Raw genomic sequence first — 15,029 nt, 5'->3', positions numbered from 1 at the left:
AAGCTGTAGCTTAATAGATTGCCTTTCTTTATCCTAATCAAAAAGTCTAGCCAACAGTGGGGAGGATGGGGACAAATCAGCAACTGGCAATACTGTTGGTTTGCATTAAAGCACGGGTCTTCTTGTGTGAAGCTGGAAAGATAGAAGGGATGTCTTAAAAATCTCTACATGCTACCCACCTGCTAGATTTTGTTAGTCATGCAATTTATGGCTAGTTGCATGAAGAAGCTTCTTTCTGGGCCACCAGAGATTTCCTAAGTGAAAATGTTTGCAGACCAACAGAAATGTTACTTTTCCTTTTCACTTCACTACAGTTATGGTATGAGACTTAAAATGCACTTGCCTCAGTCAATGTAAATGAACATACAATTTCTTCCACCAGTCGTTTACCCTTTTCTTTTCATACTCCATTTGTTAGTAGGGTATTAGACTGGAAAAACTTGCAGGACATACTCATTTTTTTTTTCTTTCTTACTGGAGAGGCATTAATGCTATTTAAAATACAGTCTTGATTTGCTTTCATTCTAGTTTATTTTGACAGACCCTAGGTTAAATGTATGTTTGATCATGAATGCACTGGGAGAACAGCCTGCTTAGTATCAGCATGTCCCACAAAAAGATGCCAAGGAGTGAAATTTAAGAAGGTATGCAGGGCAAGGCACAGAGCCACTACAAGTTTGTTAAGGGCATTGTCACTGAACCTGGCTTCCCATATTTAGGTATGAAGTTCAGCTAATAAAATGCTTGTGATACAGTCCCAAAGTGGAGAGCGGGAAAATGGGAAGTTAGAACAATATAGGAATGAATTTTCAAAAATGTTGTGTCCTAAATCTTGCGAATTGTTGTTCTTTTCATCTGACTTACCATGAGTTTTAGGATACATATAATATCTAATCTCTTAGAAATTTCTTAACAGTATAGATGTGGTTTGTAATTTAATAGCAATAAATTGTGGTTAAGAAGATCACAAATGAGTGCCTTGTTCCCATGCTGCAATAGGCATTTACCCTACAGTAAAGCTATTTTAAATGGCCAAACATATTTTTTACCTTATAATTTTAAGTTTTTGGGGTATTTTTTTTTTTTTTTAATAAGTAGCTCTTCTAATACTATGAGTTTTGATGGAAGGTGTTTATTTAAATTACTAACAAAATACTTTATCTTATTTCCCACAGATGCATACACAACTTCAGAAGTGACATACATTTGGACTTATAATGCTTCAGATTCAGTGCAGGTGGCACCAGATGGCTCAAGATTGAATCAGTATGATCTTTTAGGCCAAACAATTGGAAAAGAGACAGTTAAATCAAGTACAGGTTAGTAAAAGATATTTTGAAGAAAAAGGCACTCACTGGGCTATGAAGAACATAGGCATTGCTGGTGGTGTTAGAAGGCTACTGAAAAACCTGTTGCAAAATGTGAGATATTAGGCAGAGTCTATTAACGTATGGTCCAAGTAACACATAGGAGCTCTTTAGTCATTCTTTCAAGTTAATAAGTAACTGATGATAGCAGGGGTGAACTTGTCCCCAGTGACTGTTTTTTAATGCTGTCTGGAGCTGAGTCTTGAATCCTAATGTCTGTAACCCAAGACTGGGATAATTGTTTAATTTATTTTTTTTTTTGTCTACTAAATAATGAAGCATTCAGGTTTCAACCATTTTTTTCCTTCCATCATGTTTATGGCATTAAAGACTGGATTATTCTACCAATCTCTAGACTGTGTTCCTACACGTGCCAGGCTGTGATGGACCTCCATGATTGCCTTCTGACTGTAGATTAAGTTCTCAGGGTGCCTTTGTGTGAACGCTTATGTGCAGAAACCCACAGGACTGAAGTTCTTGTCAGGGCATACAAGAGATAATGTAAGTTCCTGAACACTGATCTTTCCTGGAGCTCTGTGGGAATAAGATGTAGTTGTACTCAAAAACTTTCTTATGTTCTGTCAGATGCTTCCTACTACAAATTATGTTCTGTGCAATTTAACCCTAGCACATTTGGTTCACGTAAATGTACCAAACTTTCTTTTGCCAAAGAAATAGATTTTCTTAAGATTATAACCTTTTGTTTCATTGTATTTTGTTTGTTTGTGGCACCTAGGTGAATATACCGTAATGACGGCTCATTTTCACTTGAAGAGAAAAATTGGTTATTTTGTCATTCAGACTTATCTCCCCTGTATCATGACTGTCATTCTCTCTCAAGTGTCATTCTGGTTGAACAGAGAATCTGTACCTGCCAGGACAGTCTTTGGTGAGTATACTGAGTAGCATTAGCTTTGTTTGCAACAGCTGAAGCTGTGAGGAAGCATTTGTGAAGTCTGTTTGGTAAAGCCCTTTTTCATTCAAGTTAATGTGTTTGTAGAATGTAATGCTATTTCTAGCCCAAACAGCTTTCAACTGCAGCTTACAGATCTCTTAAGAATCCCAAAGTTTTTAGAAATTAGAGAGAACTGTCCATATATCCTTGACTCTTTTAAGAGGAAAAAGTTTTCACAGAATGGAAAAAGATGATAATTTTTCTATTAAAAAAGTAAATTTAGATTATTTTCTGAAATGTCTTACCTACCTTGATGTTATCCAATATTGTGGTACTTGGTAGGTAAGCACATTTCTAACTATATTTGTAAATTAAACAAATTAAATTTGAATTTGTTGAAGTATTTGAAAGTGCTAAACTTTGCAAGCTGCAGGTCTTTAAAAGAAACCCTATCCTGAGGGTTTGGGCAAAACTTTCTTACTAATTCAAATTGGAGTGTACTGTAGGGCACCAAACAGCTTCACCGGTGCAAAATAATGATATTTCTATTACAATAAGGTTTTGCTCTCATCTTTATTAAAGCAAAGTAAAAAATGTCTTTCTTATTTGCATAACAAAGTTCTTTAATTTGTTTGCTTTTAAAGAAAAAGAGACTAGCACAACAAAAAGAAAGTAATGTCTGTGTGGAATCAGTCAGCAGAAATGCTGCATAAAATCATATGATTAGTCATCAGTAAACACCATGCACTCTTCAAAAAATAGGCCAAACTCAAATGCATATTAAGTATGATGCACAACAAAGCACTTACTGTCTCTCCTGGTAGAGAAAATGCCACACAAAGCGTCACGAAAATTGCAGGTTTGAATATGAGCCTTATTGAAGTCAGATGAAATGGGTCAGTGGTTTTACTGGGACCAGAATACTGCCATGCTTTCCCAGGCAGTTATCAGGCAGATTTCTTTTTTCTTTCTTCAAAATCTTCTGTGAATTTGTCCATTTCTGCTTATCAAAATGCACATTCCTGTCTTCCAGCCTTGCAAGTACACTGTCAAATCCTTCTACATCTCTGTCTTTGCCCTTTCCTGTACCCTCTCCTATACATGTAGTACAGTGTAACTGGTTTGTCCAAAAAAGTCTCACATCTTCTTTTCCTAAAGTGCACTTTCTGTTACTGTGTCGTCGGTAACAAGGCACTAACTACATCAGTAACAAGGCCCTAGGGTAATTTTCCTGGCATGTTGTGTCCCTTCCTGTATACCTCTTTCTTGTTCTTGATTTATTTTTTGGTTTTGGTTTTTGGGTGGTTTTTTTCTGAAATAAGTAATATCTGCATGGCAGCCTGCTGCTTTACTCTCCCAGGGGTTTAGCATAATATGAATAATGAACAATGTCCTGTTTCAGGATGTCTTGAGGGAACTGGGTACGGTGGCCACAAGAACAGAACTACACCACCCGGTGACATAAAATCTAAAATCGTTTTACTAAGCACAATGAGTATATCGAGGAGATAGCAATTTCTGTGCCAGTACTTCATTTCTGCCACAGAAACGCGCGCCTCACGCACCAGTCAGGGCTCCGTCCCCTCCAGGCCGGCTTAGGCTGGCACCCTGAACACGCGTCCAGGCCTAGCCCCTGCGTGCAGCATTGCACCTCAGGCTTAGCCTTCTGAATTGGGTTGGATGTGCCCTGAGGAGCTATTTCTTAACATTCTTTTACACTCTAGATGAGATTGTTGGCATAAGCTGCCAATGGCGTCTGTAATCATGTAGCCCCAGGCGAATCTCCTGGTGTTTCTCCATACCTACTGGCAGCAGTTGTCACTGGGATTTCTGATACCCTCTGGTCTCCTGCCTAAACGTGTTACAAAAATGTGAAGTTAGCCACAGTTTCACAACAAAGTTCATCTGTTGCTTCTGACTGTTTTCTGGCTCATACTGAATTGATCTTGACAGTTGGAGCTAGGCAGGTACCCTCAAGGTCTCATTTGGGTGGTACTTTAAGGTAGACTCCAGCCAGTAACACATGAAGCCCATACTACAGCTAAGGTAACAAAACAAGCTACTTCCAGCAGGGAATATCAAAATTGCAGGAGATTTCACCTTGCATTTTTATTGATCATACTTAATTTTTAGTTTTTATATGGAGTAGTCACCTGCTAGATACCCATCTTTGCATTGTATAATAAATATATCAATATTAAAATGTGATTAAGTAGAAAATATTAATTTTGATAGAGTGTTTTTCAGAATCAATGAGAAATTTATTTTAAGTATCTTCTTGAGAGCTACCAAGTCCTGGAAAGGACTAACTACTAGAGTACTGTTCCTTTCAAAGAAAAGCAACTCCCAGTTATTCTAAGCGCCACTTAGCATTCATTATTTCATGTCTGAAAGAAATTACTTTTCTTTCCCCTTTCAATTCTCTTGCAATGTAGTTTCAAGTTCTAGGTTAACATTAAGGGCTTGCTATAATGAGGCTTCTTTTATAGTTGAGCTCTTTAATCCCTTTCCTTTATGGCATCTATTTAATATTGTTGACCTAAGCTATCCCAAATGAATTATGGCCTAATGTTATATTGTTTCAACTTTGCTTCAAAATATTGGAAGAAGAAAGTTTTATCATCGTTAATTAAATAAGTCTTGAATGTGTTTTCTCTAGCAGATAAATTTGAAAAGCATTTGATTGCATTTTTAAAGAAAGGGAATAAGCCTGGTTCATAACGCCTTCATTTAGTGCAAGATTACAATCTGTTTCATTTAGTAATGTGTTTATTGTTACGCATTTAGTGTCAACAATATTAGCAAAACTAATCTTGTGCGGCTTATTGAATTCTCTCTTCGTTTTTAATGGGTCATAACATTTAGAAGCATCACATATATTTGAATAGCAGCATTAGATGCAGGTGACAGAAAAATCAGAAATTAGTTTTCTTTGTGCTACAGTTATCTATGTGTTTTAACTCACATGGAGTAGGAATGAGAATGTTAAAATGAATCTAGTTAGATATATATTCTTTGATACCTGAAGAAGGTAAGAACAAAAATTAATAGTCCTAGTATTTTTTAGTATGTTGTCCAAGATGCAGAATTTTAAATTCACTTCGCTATGTTCTTTTGTCAGGACTCTGTTCTCCATGATGATTTTATTCTTATGCTGCATTCCTATCCCTGTGTTGTGCTTGTTCTTGATTTATCTTTCCTGAACCTGTATTAATTACAGTACATTTTGAAGTACAAAGCCATTTAGACCTGAAATAGATAGACTTTTTAATTATGCAACTGCAGAAAGGAGAACCTAAGAGTTCAGATTTGTTGTCTGGTTATTTTTACATGGGAATTGAATAACATAGACTCTTCCTTTTAAACAATTGGGTATATATAAAGTACCTTTTCCCATTTTGTTGAAAAAATCTCAACTGGCTTTATTTACTTCTCCTTTCACATGCTGCAGATTATCTTTTGTGCTTTTAGAGATATCCCACCACTCAGAACTTTCAGTCTATAACTTCTTATTTGGAAATTTCTGTTAACCGTAGACATGACACTCTAGCACCAGGCAGTGGGCACGCATACCTGGAGAACTGCAGCCCTTAGTTCGAGACTGAGCTGGCTGCAAATGAACTACCTTCTATGCAAATGAACTATCTTCTCAGCTCAGTGGTGTGCCAAGACACTACCTCATGTTCCAGTAGTGGCATAATGACATGAGACTTTTACTGGAGCTGGGGTAAATGGCACTTGCCGTTCAGCTTTGGGAATTAGTTTGGCTGTTGATCAATGGGGAACTCTGTTCCATTGCTCATCATTGGTACAGTGAAGCAACGTGAGCACTGACTTCACGATATGTGTGTGTGGTTTAACTGACTGACTAAATATAACGTTTCTGGAAATAGATTATGTGATGGTCCTTGGCCTCCCATGCTATTTAAAAAGGCTTCTGGCCTTTTGTGTTGTTCTTTCAGTAAAAAAGGGTAGACAAAGCACTTGAGCTGTTTTATACAATCTTTCCCTCAATGGTTGTTCAGACTTATCTCCTGATGTCTAAGCAGAATCAATGTACACTCCTTTTGTACTGTATTCTCAAGTAATACATATACATTGTTAAGTAAAAAAGAATATGGTGTGTAGCCAAATATTATCGTATAATACTTTAAAATTTTACTATCTCCAGAATTTTTAAGCTTTTGTTCAGACCTCCAACCATTTATTCTTGGAGTGATAAAATGAAGTAGTAATCTGTATCTCTGTAAAAGGGACAATGGTCTTTTCTTTCTGCTATGTTTTTTGTATTTATAAATCTATTCAGATTTTGGACCAGGTTGAGTGATCTAATTACCTAACAACATTTGCAATTACTGTTAAGAAAAAAAGAAAGAGTGAAATAATAGAGCAATGGAATTATCTTCCTAATAAAAAAAAAAAAAAGTAATTTATCAGTCCTTTTGTGATATGTTGTTCAACCATTGTGTGTATCTTTGCAAAGTGCTGTGATGAAAAGATAAAATTGTGGGAGGAGTAGCATGATATTATGAGAAATGGAACACATTTTGTACAAATTATTTGCAAAGCTGAAGTGCCTCTTGTGTTACAGAAATGTCCTTTGGTAACTCATTATTTAGGCCTTTTACTTTCATTTTCAAAGGAGATGCCCACATTCTAACACAAGAAGACTAGGACATGATTTAGTTGAGTAAAATCTGTTCAAATTAGAAAAATCAGTTGATACACAAGAGGTGAAATAAGGGTCCAAAGGAACTTGTCCCTGTCAAGGAGTAGCCTGACTTTTGCACTCAATTGTGGGCATAAACTAGTCATCATGACAGATTTGAACTTCAATATTTATGTGCTAGCTCCTCCAATTTCCACGGTAAGTTTTTAGTTAGGCATTTCTAGTTTTTCAGTTTACCCCTTCTGCTGTTGAATGGCATTGCCCTATACCACTGAGTGACAGAAATTGTTTGCCCAAAGGTGGCTGTCTAACTTTAAACACATCTTGAATGGTATCCATCTGTCCCGAAATCCAAAATATGACAGAGCTGGTATTTTCCACATATATAAGTTTAGTGCCAGTGAAAAGTGTTGAATTTACAGCCCTGGAGATGGATATCCTCTCTCCAGTGAGCAGATGCAATTTCAAAAGCGGCACCATAAAAAAAAGTCCTAGGCAAAGCCCCAGTCTTGTCCTGAACAGATAAACCTGTAGTGACAGAAGTTATTTAGCTTTTATAAGCATGCACTACTGAGAACAAAAGTTGTAATGATGTTGGGGTATATTTACTGTCAAGTGTAAAATGTTTGGTCCTCTTTGGAGAAGGGAAATGGCAATGGTTTTTTTTTTGGATCCTTTTTAAAGACAAACCAATGACTGCTCGTGGTCTCTCACAAGATGATACCTGTCCATGTCCTTCTGTCACATCTGCTGGGTTCTGTGCTACAGAAGATAGTTCTTGACCTGTATATAAACGGTGGTCTTTCTACATCATAGTGAGATATCATGCAGTCTTACATAGCCTGTTAAATTATTTAGGCTGTTCAGAGTAGTATATGGGTTAGGGAGGAAGATTGTTTTCCTCTAATATTTTGACTACCTCATTGTAAGGGGACAATCTACTCACTGTTTTTTATACCAATTTTAGTTCACTAGTGTTATGAATTAGATAATACAATGAGGAATGTTTTTGATCTGGTTAGTGTATGGGTTTTGTAGTAAGTTAAATGTTTGTGAAATAAATGTGTTTTGTTTCACAAGTTGACCATATTCCTCCATATTAATAATTTTTCAGTCCTCAGGTTTAGCAGTGATAAAGAGGCATGCTATTTCCATTCAATCCTTTTTCATAAACAAGAGTTGATAATACTGATTTTTCAAATTAGCTATAATGTGCAAAATCATCTGTCTTTTGACTGAAGAAGAATAGCAAGTATAAAAATACTTGAGATTGCTAAACTGACAGGTATCACAGCTTAAATTTTCTGTCCAATTTTGTCCCACTCAATTCAGGTTAAATGGCTGTGGTAGCTTGAACATCACTGAATTTAGAGAGTGAAGGAATAAGTGAAAGTGTGTTGGCAATTATCTGACAATGTGCTGTTTGATTAGCATTTAGGTCACAAATGGTGTGGCTTGCTGAACTTTTTAGAGAAATTGTCAACTGGTAGCAAGATACAGGATGTAAATTCATGATGTTTTAATTGAGACTAGAAAAGGTCAGCAGTTAATCTTAAATTAGATTTCTGAAGAAGCCGATGGGGCTTCCAGAAGATTAGTTTATTCTAAAAGGTGGGATTTAAACAGAACAGTACCTTAGCAACTGTATATATTTACATGTGGATAAGGTCACCTTATCTCTGAGAAACAATCACTTTACTGATACTTCTGTATAATTAAAATGATTTATCTGCAGCTCAGGACCCGTGTTAAAATTTGCATGTGATAATTTTAAATGTAAGATAGACTGCCTTTTCCCTGAGGTGCTGAAAATAATTAAGCCATATGTTGTGTAAGTGTTAGGTGAGAATAAGTTCTTTACAAAATGTATTGCCCACACATTTTCCTACCGTATAGTGTGATAGCTGCTTCCTTTTCATTGTATAGGCTAGTCACGGCTGATTCCAGACCAAATCCTCTTCTTTAATTAACAGGGGCTGAAAAATAGCAATTTGAGAATTATGTTTGCTGAAGTGCCCGGATACTGTGTGACTCAGCAGGATGTTTCTGTGCCTTGATTTCCCTGCTGCACAGGCCCTTGGAAGTGCATCAAGGGAGAGTAGCACTGAGGCTGAGTCCAGTTAGCTTTGCTCTGTCATCCTCTGTAGCACCCTCAGAGATGGAGATTCTTTACAGGCGGGATGGAAATTGCACAGCCTGAAGAGGTCTGAGTAGGTGTAATTGCTGCCTCTTCCCTCTCACACAGTGAGAAAATGCTTCTCTTGTAGAAGAGGGAAAATTTGAGCTAGGTTGATCCTGCAGAACCCATGTGACAGATTGCTGACAGTGGAGGATCTGGCTTAGGGAGAGTGACTTTACTTTCTGTTGGGAATCCTCTTACAACGATTTTATGAGTGAGTAGTTGTTGAAGCTGTGATGTGCTGTTACTAATATTTCTGCCATGGCATCTCCTTTGCCTGTCACAATGGAGTGTAGGCTTGCTGATCTGTGCTAAGTATATAATTTTGTGTTGTTTTTCATTCTGGAGACGTATTTAATGGCATACCACAAAGGGAATAGTTTAGTTTGTCTAGGTGTGATTCAGCCTGAGGTGGGAGAACTGATTTACTTAAGGAATGGAGACTGCATTTGTGGCTGTGGGTTTCTGCTTGCTAAAACTGATTCAGAAAAATGTTCTTCTCCTCCTTTCCTCCCATGTATCTTTGTTGTTATTTTTTGGAGTATAATTCCTAGCTTCCTACTGGGTCTTCATTATGTACAAAGTAGTGTAAAGTGCTTTTAATAACTGCCACAGGGAAAGAACAATCTTCCTGAAACATCAAGTCTTGTTTTCTGACACATAATACACAGTTATAAAAATCTGGCATTTCAAATCAATACGCTGTTCTAGAAAAAAAACCCTGTTATCTGAATGAAAACTTAACCTGTTTATGTGTTCAACTATGTCACTGGATGGTTAGTGAGACATCTCCTGGGGGGGGGGGGGGGGAAAAATCATTATTTCTAGTAACAAAGGTCAATTTGTGTGGTACTGTCAGTAAAGATGGGTGCCAGACCTGCAGCCACTGCAGAGAAGCCAGCCACCAAACATTAACATTATTATTGTAATGCTGCAAAATGTTATGATTCCATTAAGGAATCGTTAATTTTGTCCCTTAGCTGTCCTGATAGCTAAAAAAAACCCCAAAAAAACCCAAAACCAAAACCCCTACCAAAAAGCTATGTCCTGTAAGTAAAATCTTCAGCTGATTAAAAAAGGGGAAATTTAGACAACAAAATTGAACTAAAATAACTCAAAGGAAACTCGAGATGCAGTCTTTAATATGGTTCTGACAGTTTGTCACCAACTTAGATAAGCAAATTTTCCATTGTGTTTCACAAATATACCATAATAATTTTGGTTTGTATTTTTTTAACATTCAAAATCCAAGTAAAATTGTTGATATGTTTTTTTGTCCCCTTGCAGGAGTAACAACTGTGTTGACAATGACAACACTGAGCATCAGTGCTCGAAATTCACTCCCCAAAGTAGCATATGCAACAGCTATGGATTGGTTTATTGCTGTTTGTTATGCGTTTGTATTCTCTGCATTAATTGAATTTGCAACTGTAAATTATTTCACAAAACGAGGATGGGCCTGGGATGGAAAAAGTGTAGTAAATGATAAGGTAAGTCCTAAGGAAATAGCCCTATTTCCAGTGAATTGCAGTAAACCAACTGTAATATATTGTTTTGATAAAATTTGCTATATAAAAAAAATGTGATGCTTTAAATCAAGAGAATGTAGATGTATTTTCTGTCCTGAACAAAAATATGTCTCCCCTGATGTAGGTAATCTCACCTGGTATCTGTCGTGGTTTAACCCCAGCCGGTAACTAAGCACCACGCAGCCGCTCGCTCATCCCTTCCTCCTGCAAGAGGATGAGGAAGAGAATGGGAAAAAAACTTGTGGGTTGAGATAAACACAGTTTAATAGGATAACAAAGGAAAAAGATGATGATGATAAATAATAATACATAACATATAACATATAACATATACTATACACTATATAATAATAATAACAACAACAACAGGTGGTGCACAAATGCAATTGCTCACCACATGCAGGAAAAAAACCCAAACAAATAATGCCCAGTCTGTTTCCGAGCAGCAATCCTGCCTTCCAGCTAGCTTTCCCAGTTCTATACGGAGCATGACATTGTATGGTATGGAATATCCCTTTGGCCAGTCTGGGTCAGCTGTCCTGGCTCTGCTTTCCCAGCTTCTTGTGCACCTGGCAGGGTGTGAGAAGCTGAAAAGTCCTTGACTTAGTGTAAGCACCACACCTACCCAGCAACAACTAAAACCATCAGTGTGTTACCAGCATTATTCTCATACTAAATCCAAAACACAGCACTATACCAGCTACTAGAAAGAAGATTAACTCTATCTCAGCTGAAACCAGGACAGTCTCAATAATCCAGATTTAGTTATCAAGTACATTGTGTTTTTATGTTGGGAAGTGTCTGACTTGTTTCTTGACTCCTCAGATATGACTGTTTATCTGGTTATTCAGAAAATTTAATCCAGATTATAATGGTTGATAACTTTTTCATTATTTAATCCAATTGAGTTGGAAATAAGAAAAAGATTACAGAAAGATATAATGTATATTAATTTTCTGGTAACTAAGAATCAGAAAACTGAATGCCCATATATGTAAAAACTATTAATAACAAAATCTAGAGTTTTCAGTATTCTGAAATTTATCCCTAATGATATGTAGACATTAATTTTTAAACTAGTTTAAATAGCAGTTGTACAAAATTCTGAGTACTTCACCTACTATATATTGATGCTCTGAGTGTGCGGAAACACAGTCATGCCTTAGTTTTCTGGTATTGATAGTAGTGTAGTTGTGATAGCATGAAGAAATTTTAATCTGATAGAATTTCTTATTTCGTGAACAAAATGAACTGTTGATATGCCTGAACTTGTGTCAGGCTTTACAGTTTATCATTTTAATAGCACAGAATGAATGCTAAAGCTGACTTGTTGTTTTGACTTACTATGTTATATAATTTTGTCCTATCCCAGCCCTTGATTCTACCAATGGAAAAGGATTTCTTCTGACAAAGAATACTCTGATTTCGTTGGTTCTCCTTAAAATAGGATAGAATATTATTTGCTTCCTAGATGATAATAGTAGATGTGAAGAAAAGTTTAATGAACTGATGGTTTCTCAGCACTTTAAATGCATAAAGAAGCAAAATGTTCAGTTAATGGTAAAGGAGAATTAGAGGAATTGAGTATGTTGTTTATAATTCCCTGCGGCTTCCAGAAGGGCATGAACTATCCATACCTTCAGGATCTGTTCCCTCATCCTAGAAGTAGATACCAAATCACTACAAGTTTGTCAGCACATCACGAATGAAGCTTTTCAGACTGGCACATTGCCCTGGCATTGTAATAATGTAGGGAGCCCTTATAAACTCTCCAATCATCCTTTGGCTCTTCCTATAAATTAACAAAGTTGTCTCATGATCTTAGGAGTGGGACCTGTTTAACAGCTAGGTAGTATTCCTTCCCTAGGAATGACAAAATTAGCCATTCCATTTTAAGATTTATATACTATTCACATATCCAGTTCTCTATTTTCTTCAAACTGACTTAACAAAAAGCTAAACTTTTAACATATAGTTTCTCATGCAAAAATATGGTTCATCTTTATTGTGCAGTTCTCATTAATGGTATTGCAGATACATTTTAAAAACATACTAAGTGTGTCTGAAAGGAAGGAATTATAGATCAATTAGAGTGTTCCTATAGTAATTTCATTTGATAATTTACTCTTATTTTTGCTGAGTGCATCTGTGCACCTAAAGCCAAGCTTACTCTTCACCAAATAAATGAAATATGTTTCCTCAGTGATAGTCATCTGTGTTCACATTATATGGAAATTCCCATCTGAGTGCTGTCAACACAGAATTTGTCTCACAGGAAACCAGGTGGAGGGACAAGCTATGTATTTGATCAGCCCCTTTTCACACTCCAGTCAATAAGGAACAATGCTGAATTCCCACCCCATCCCAGATTCTCTTTTTATGTGACGCCATCTCCTGAGACAAGGTATTTGGGGCACAACATCTAACCATGAAGATCTTATCAAGATTTGTAGGTGGCCCTGATAAATATCAAATTGGAGCTAATTTAAAACCAAAATTGGAAATTGGGTAGATGCCTCCCAGCGGAAGTAAAAAACTGGAATGCACCTGTATGAGAAATGTCACAAGAATTCCCTCACTTGTGCCACTTCCATTAGATTAAAAATTAAACAAACCAATATAACAGCTGATGATTTCTTGTATGAGCCAGAAGTTAACTATTTCTTCGTCTGTTTACTTCTGTATTTTGTGGAACAGATGGACTGAATCTAATATTTATTTGCCTGCTTCTAGATTATGTATGGAGAGCCTTCCTTCCTAGAAACTGAAATCCTTCCGTTCTTTCCTGTAGGTTATTAGAAGTTCCTTAGTTTGGGACTGCTGCAAAACAGTGAATCAGTTTATAGCATTACAGTCTTATTGCAGAGTTAGTCTGTGTACCTATATATATGTCTAAAAACTCAGGCCTGTACTCATTACCTATACATCCCTCTATCTATCTATACACATAGCATCTCCGTTGGACTGCCATTGGCTGAACTTTAGCTGTTTAAAAGCATACACAATCCCGTAAAAACACAGAATTGCTGAGGTTGGAATCTCTCTGGAGACTGTGGAATTTAACTCCCTTACTCCAAACATGGTCAGCCAGGGATGGTTGCTCAGGGTCATCCCCAGACAGTTTTTTAGTATGTCCAAGAATGGAGACTCTACAACCACTCAGGGCAACATGTACCAGTCCTGAGTCACGCTAACAGTAAACCAGGTATTTTTGTATAAGTGGAATGTTCCGTATTTCAATTTGTACCCATTGCCTCTTGTCCTTCCACTCAATGTCACTGAGAAGAGTCTGGTCTGGTCTTCTTTACTCTCTGTTACCAGATATTTATATACATTGATAAGATTCTCACCTAAGCCTTCTCTTCTCCAGGCTGAACAGTCCCAGCTCTCAGCCTTTCATATTTCAGATGCTTCAGACCTTAAATCATCTTTGTGGTCCTTTGCTGGACTCGCTCCATTATGTCCATGTCTCTCTTGAACTGGGGAGCCCAGAACTGGATCCAGCCCACCAGATGTGTCTCACCAGGATTGAGTTGCGGGAAACAATCATCTCCCTTGGCCTGCTGGCAACGTTCTTTGTAACGCAGCCCAGGAGGCTGCTGGCCCTTGTTGCTGTGAGGGCATATTGCTGGCTTGTGTTCAACTTGGTGTCCACCAAGACCCCCTGGGCTTTTTCTGCAAAACTGCTTTCCAGCCCATTAGCCCCAACCTGTACTGGTGCATGGGGTTATTCCTCCCCAGGTGCAGGACTTAAATTTCCCTTTGCTGAACTTCATTAAATTCTTTTCATTCCATCCGACTTTTCTTATCTTCTGTTATTTTTTAAGTTCTAATCCCCATTTTCATAGAATCATAGAATCATAGAATGGTTTGGGTTGGAAGGGACCTCAAAGATCATCTAGTTCCAACCCCCCTGCCATGGGCAGGGACACCCTCCACTAGACCATGTTGCCCAAAGCCTCATCCAACCTGGTCTTAAACACTTCCAGGGATGGGGCATCCACAGCCTCTCTGGGCAACCTGTTCCAGTGCCTCACCACTCTAACAGTAAAGAATTTCTTTCTAACATCTAATCTAAATCGACCCTCCTTCAGCTTAAACCCATTACCCCTTCTTCTGTCACTACACTCCCTGATAAACAGTCCCTCACCAGCTTTCCTGTAGGCCCCTTCAGGTACTGGAAGGCCGCAATTAGATCTCCCTGGAGCCTTCTCTTCTCCAGGCTGAACAACCCCAACTCTCTCAGCCTGTCCTCATAGGAGAGGGGCTCCAGCCCTCTGATCATCTTCATGGCCCTCCTCTGGACTCACGCCAACACCTCCATATCATTCTTGTACTGGGGCCCCCAGAGCTGGACGCAGTACTCCAGGTGGGGTCTCATGAGAGCAGA

General features: G+C 37.7%; 1 protein-coding gene across 1 annotated transcript in view; it reads left to right on the top strand.

The window, feature by feature from the left end:
• Positions 1–15,029, top strand: part of GABRA2 (gamma-aminobutyric acid type A receptor subunit alpha2) — a 65,899-nt gene that overhangs the window by 42,805 nt on the left and 8,065 nt on the right. Inside the window, exons 7-9 of the mRNA XM_054825295.1 lie at positions 1,176–1,319; positions 2,104–2,256; positions 10,398–10,600. Coding sequence (XP_054681270.1) covers positions 1,176–1,319; positions 2,104–2,256; positions 10,398–10,600 — 500 coding nt within the window. The remainder of the gene's footprint in view (positions 1–1,175; positions 1,320–2,103; positions 2,257–10,397; positions 10,601–15,029) is intronic.

The sequence above is a fragment of the Grus americana genome, chromosome 4, assembly GCF_028858705.1.
Source record: "Grus americana isolate bGruAme1 chromosome 4, bGruAme1.mat, whole genome shotgun sequence".
Classification (NCBI taxonomy): domain Eukaryota; kingdom Metazoa; phylum Chordata; class Aves; order Gruiformes; family Gruidae; genus Grus; species Grus americana.
Note: the sequence above shows the minus strand (reverse complement) of the source record. Positions and strands in the feature narration are given on the sequence as shown.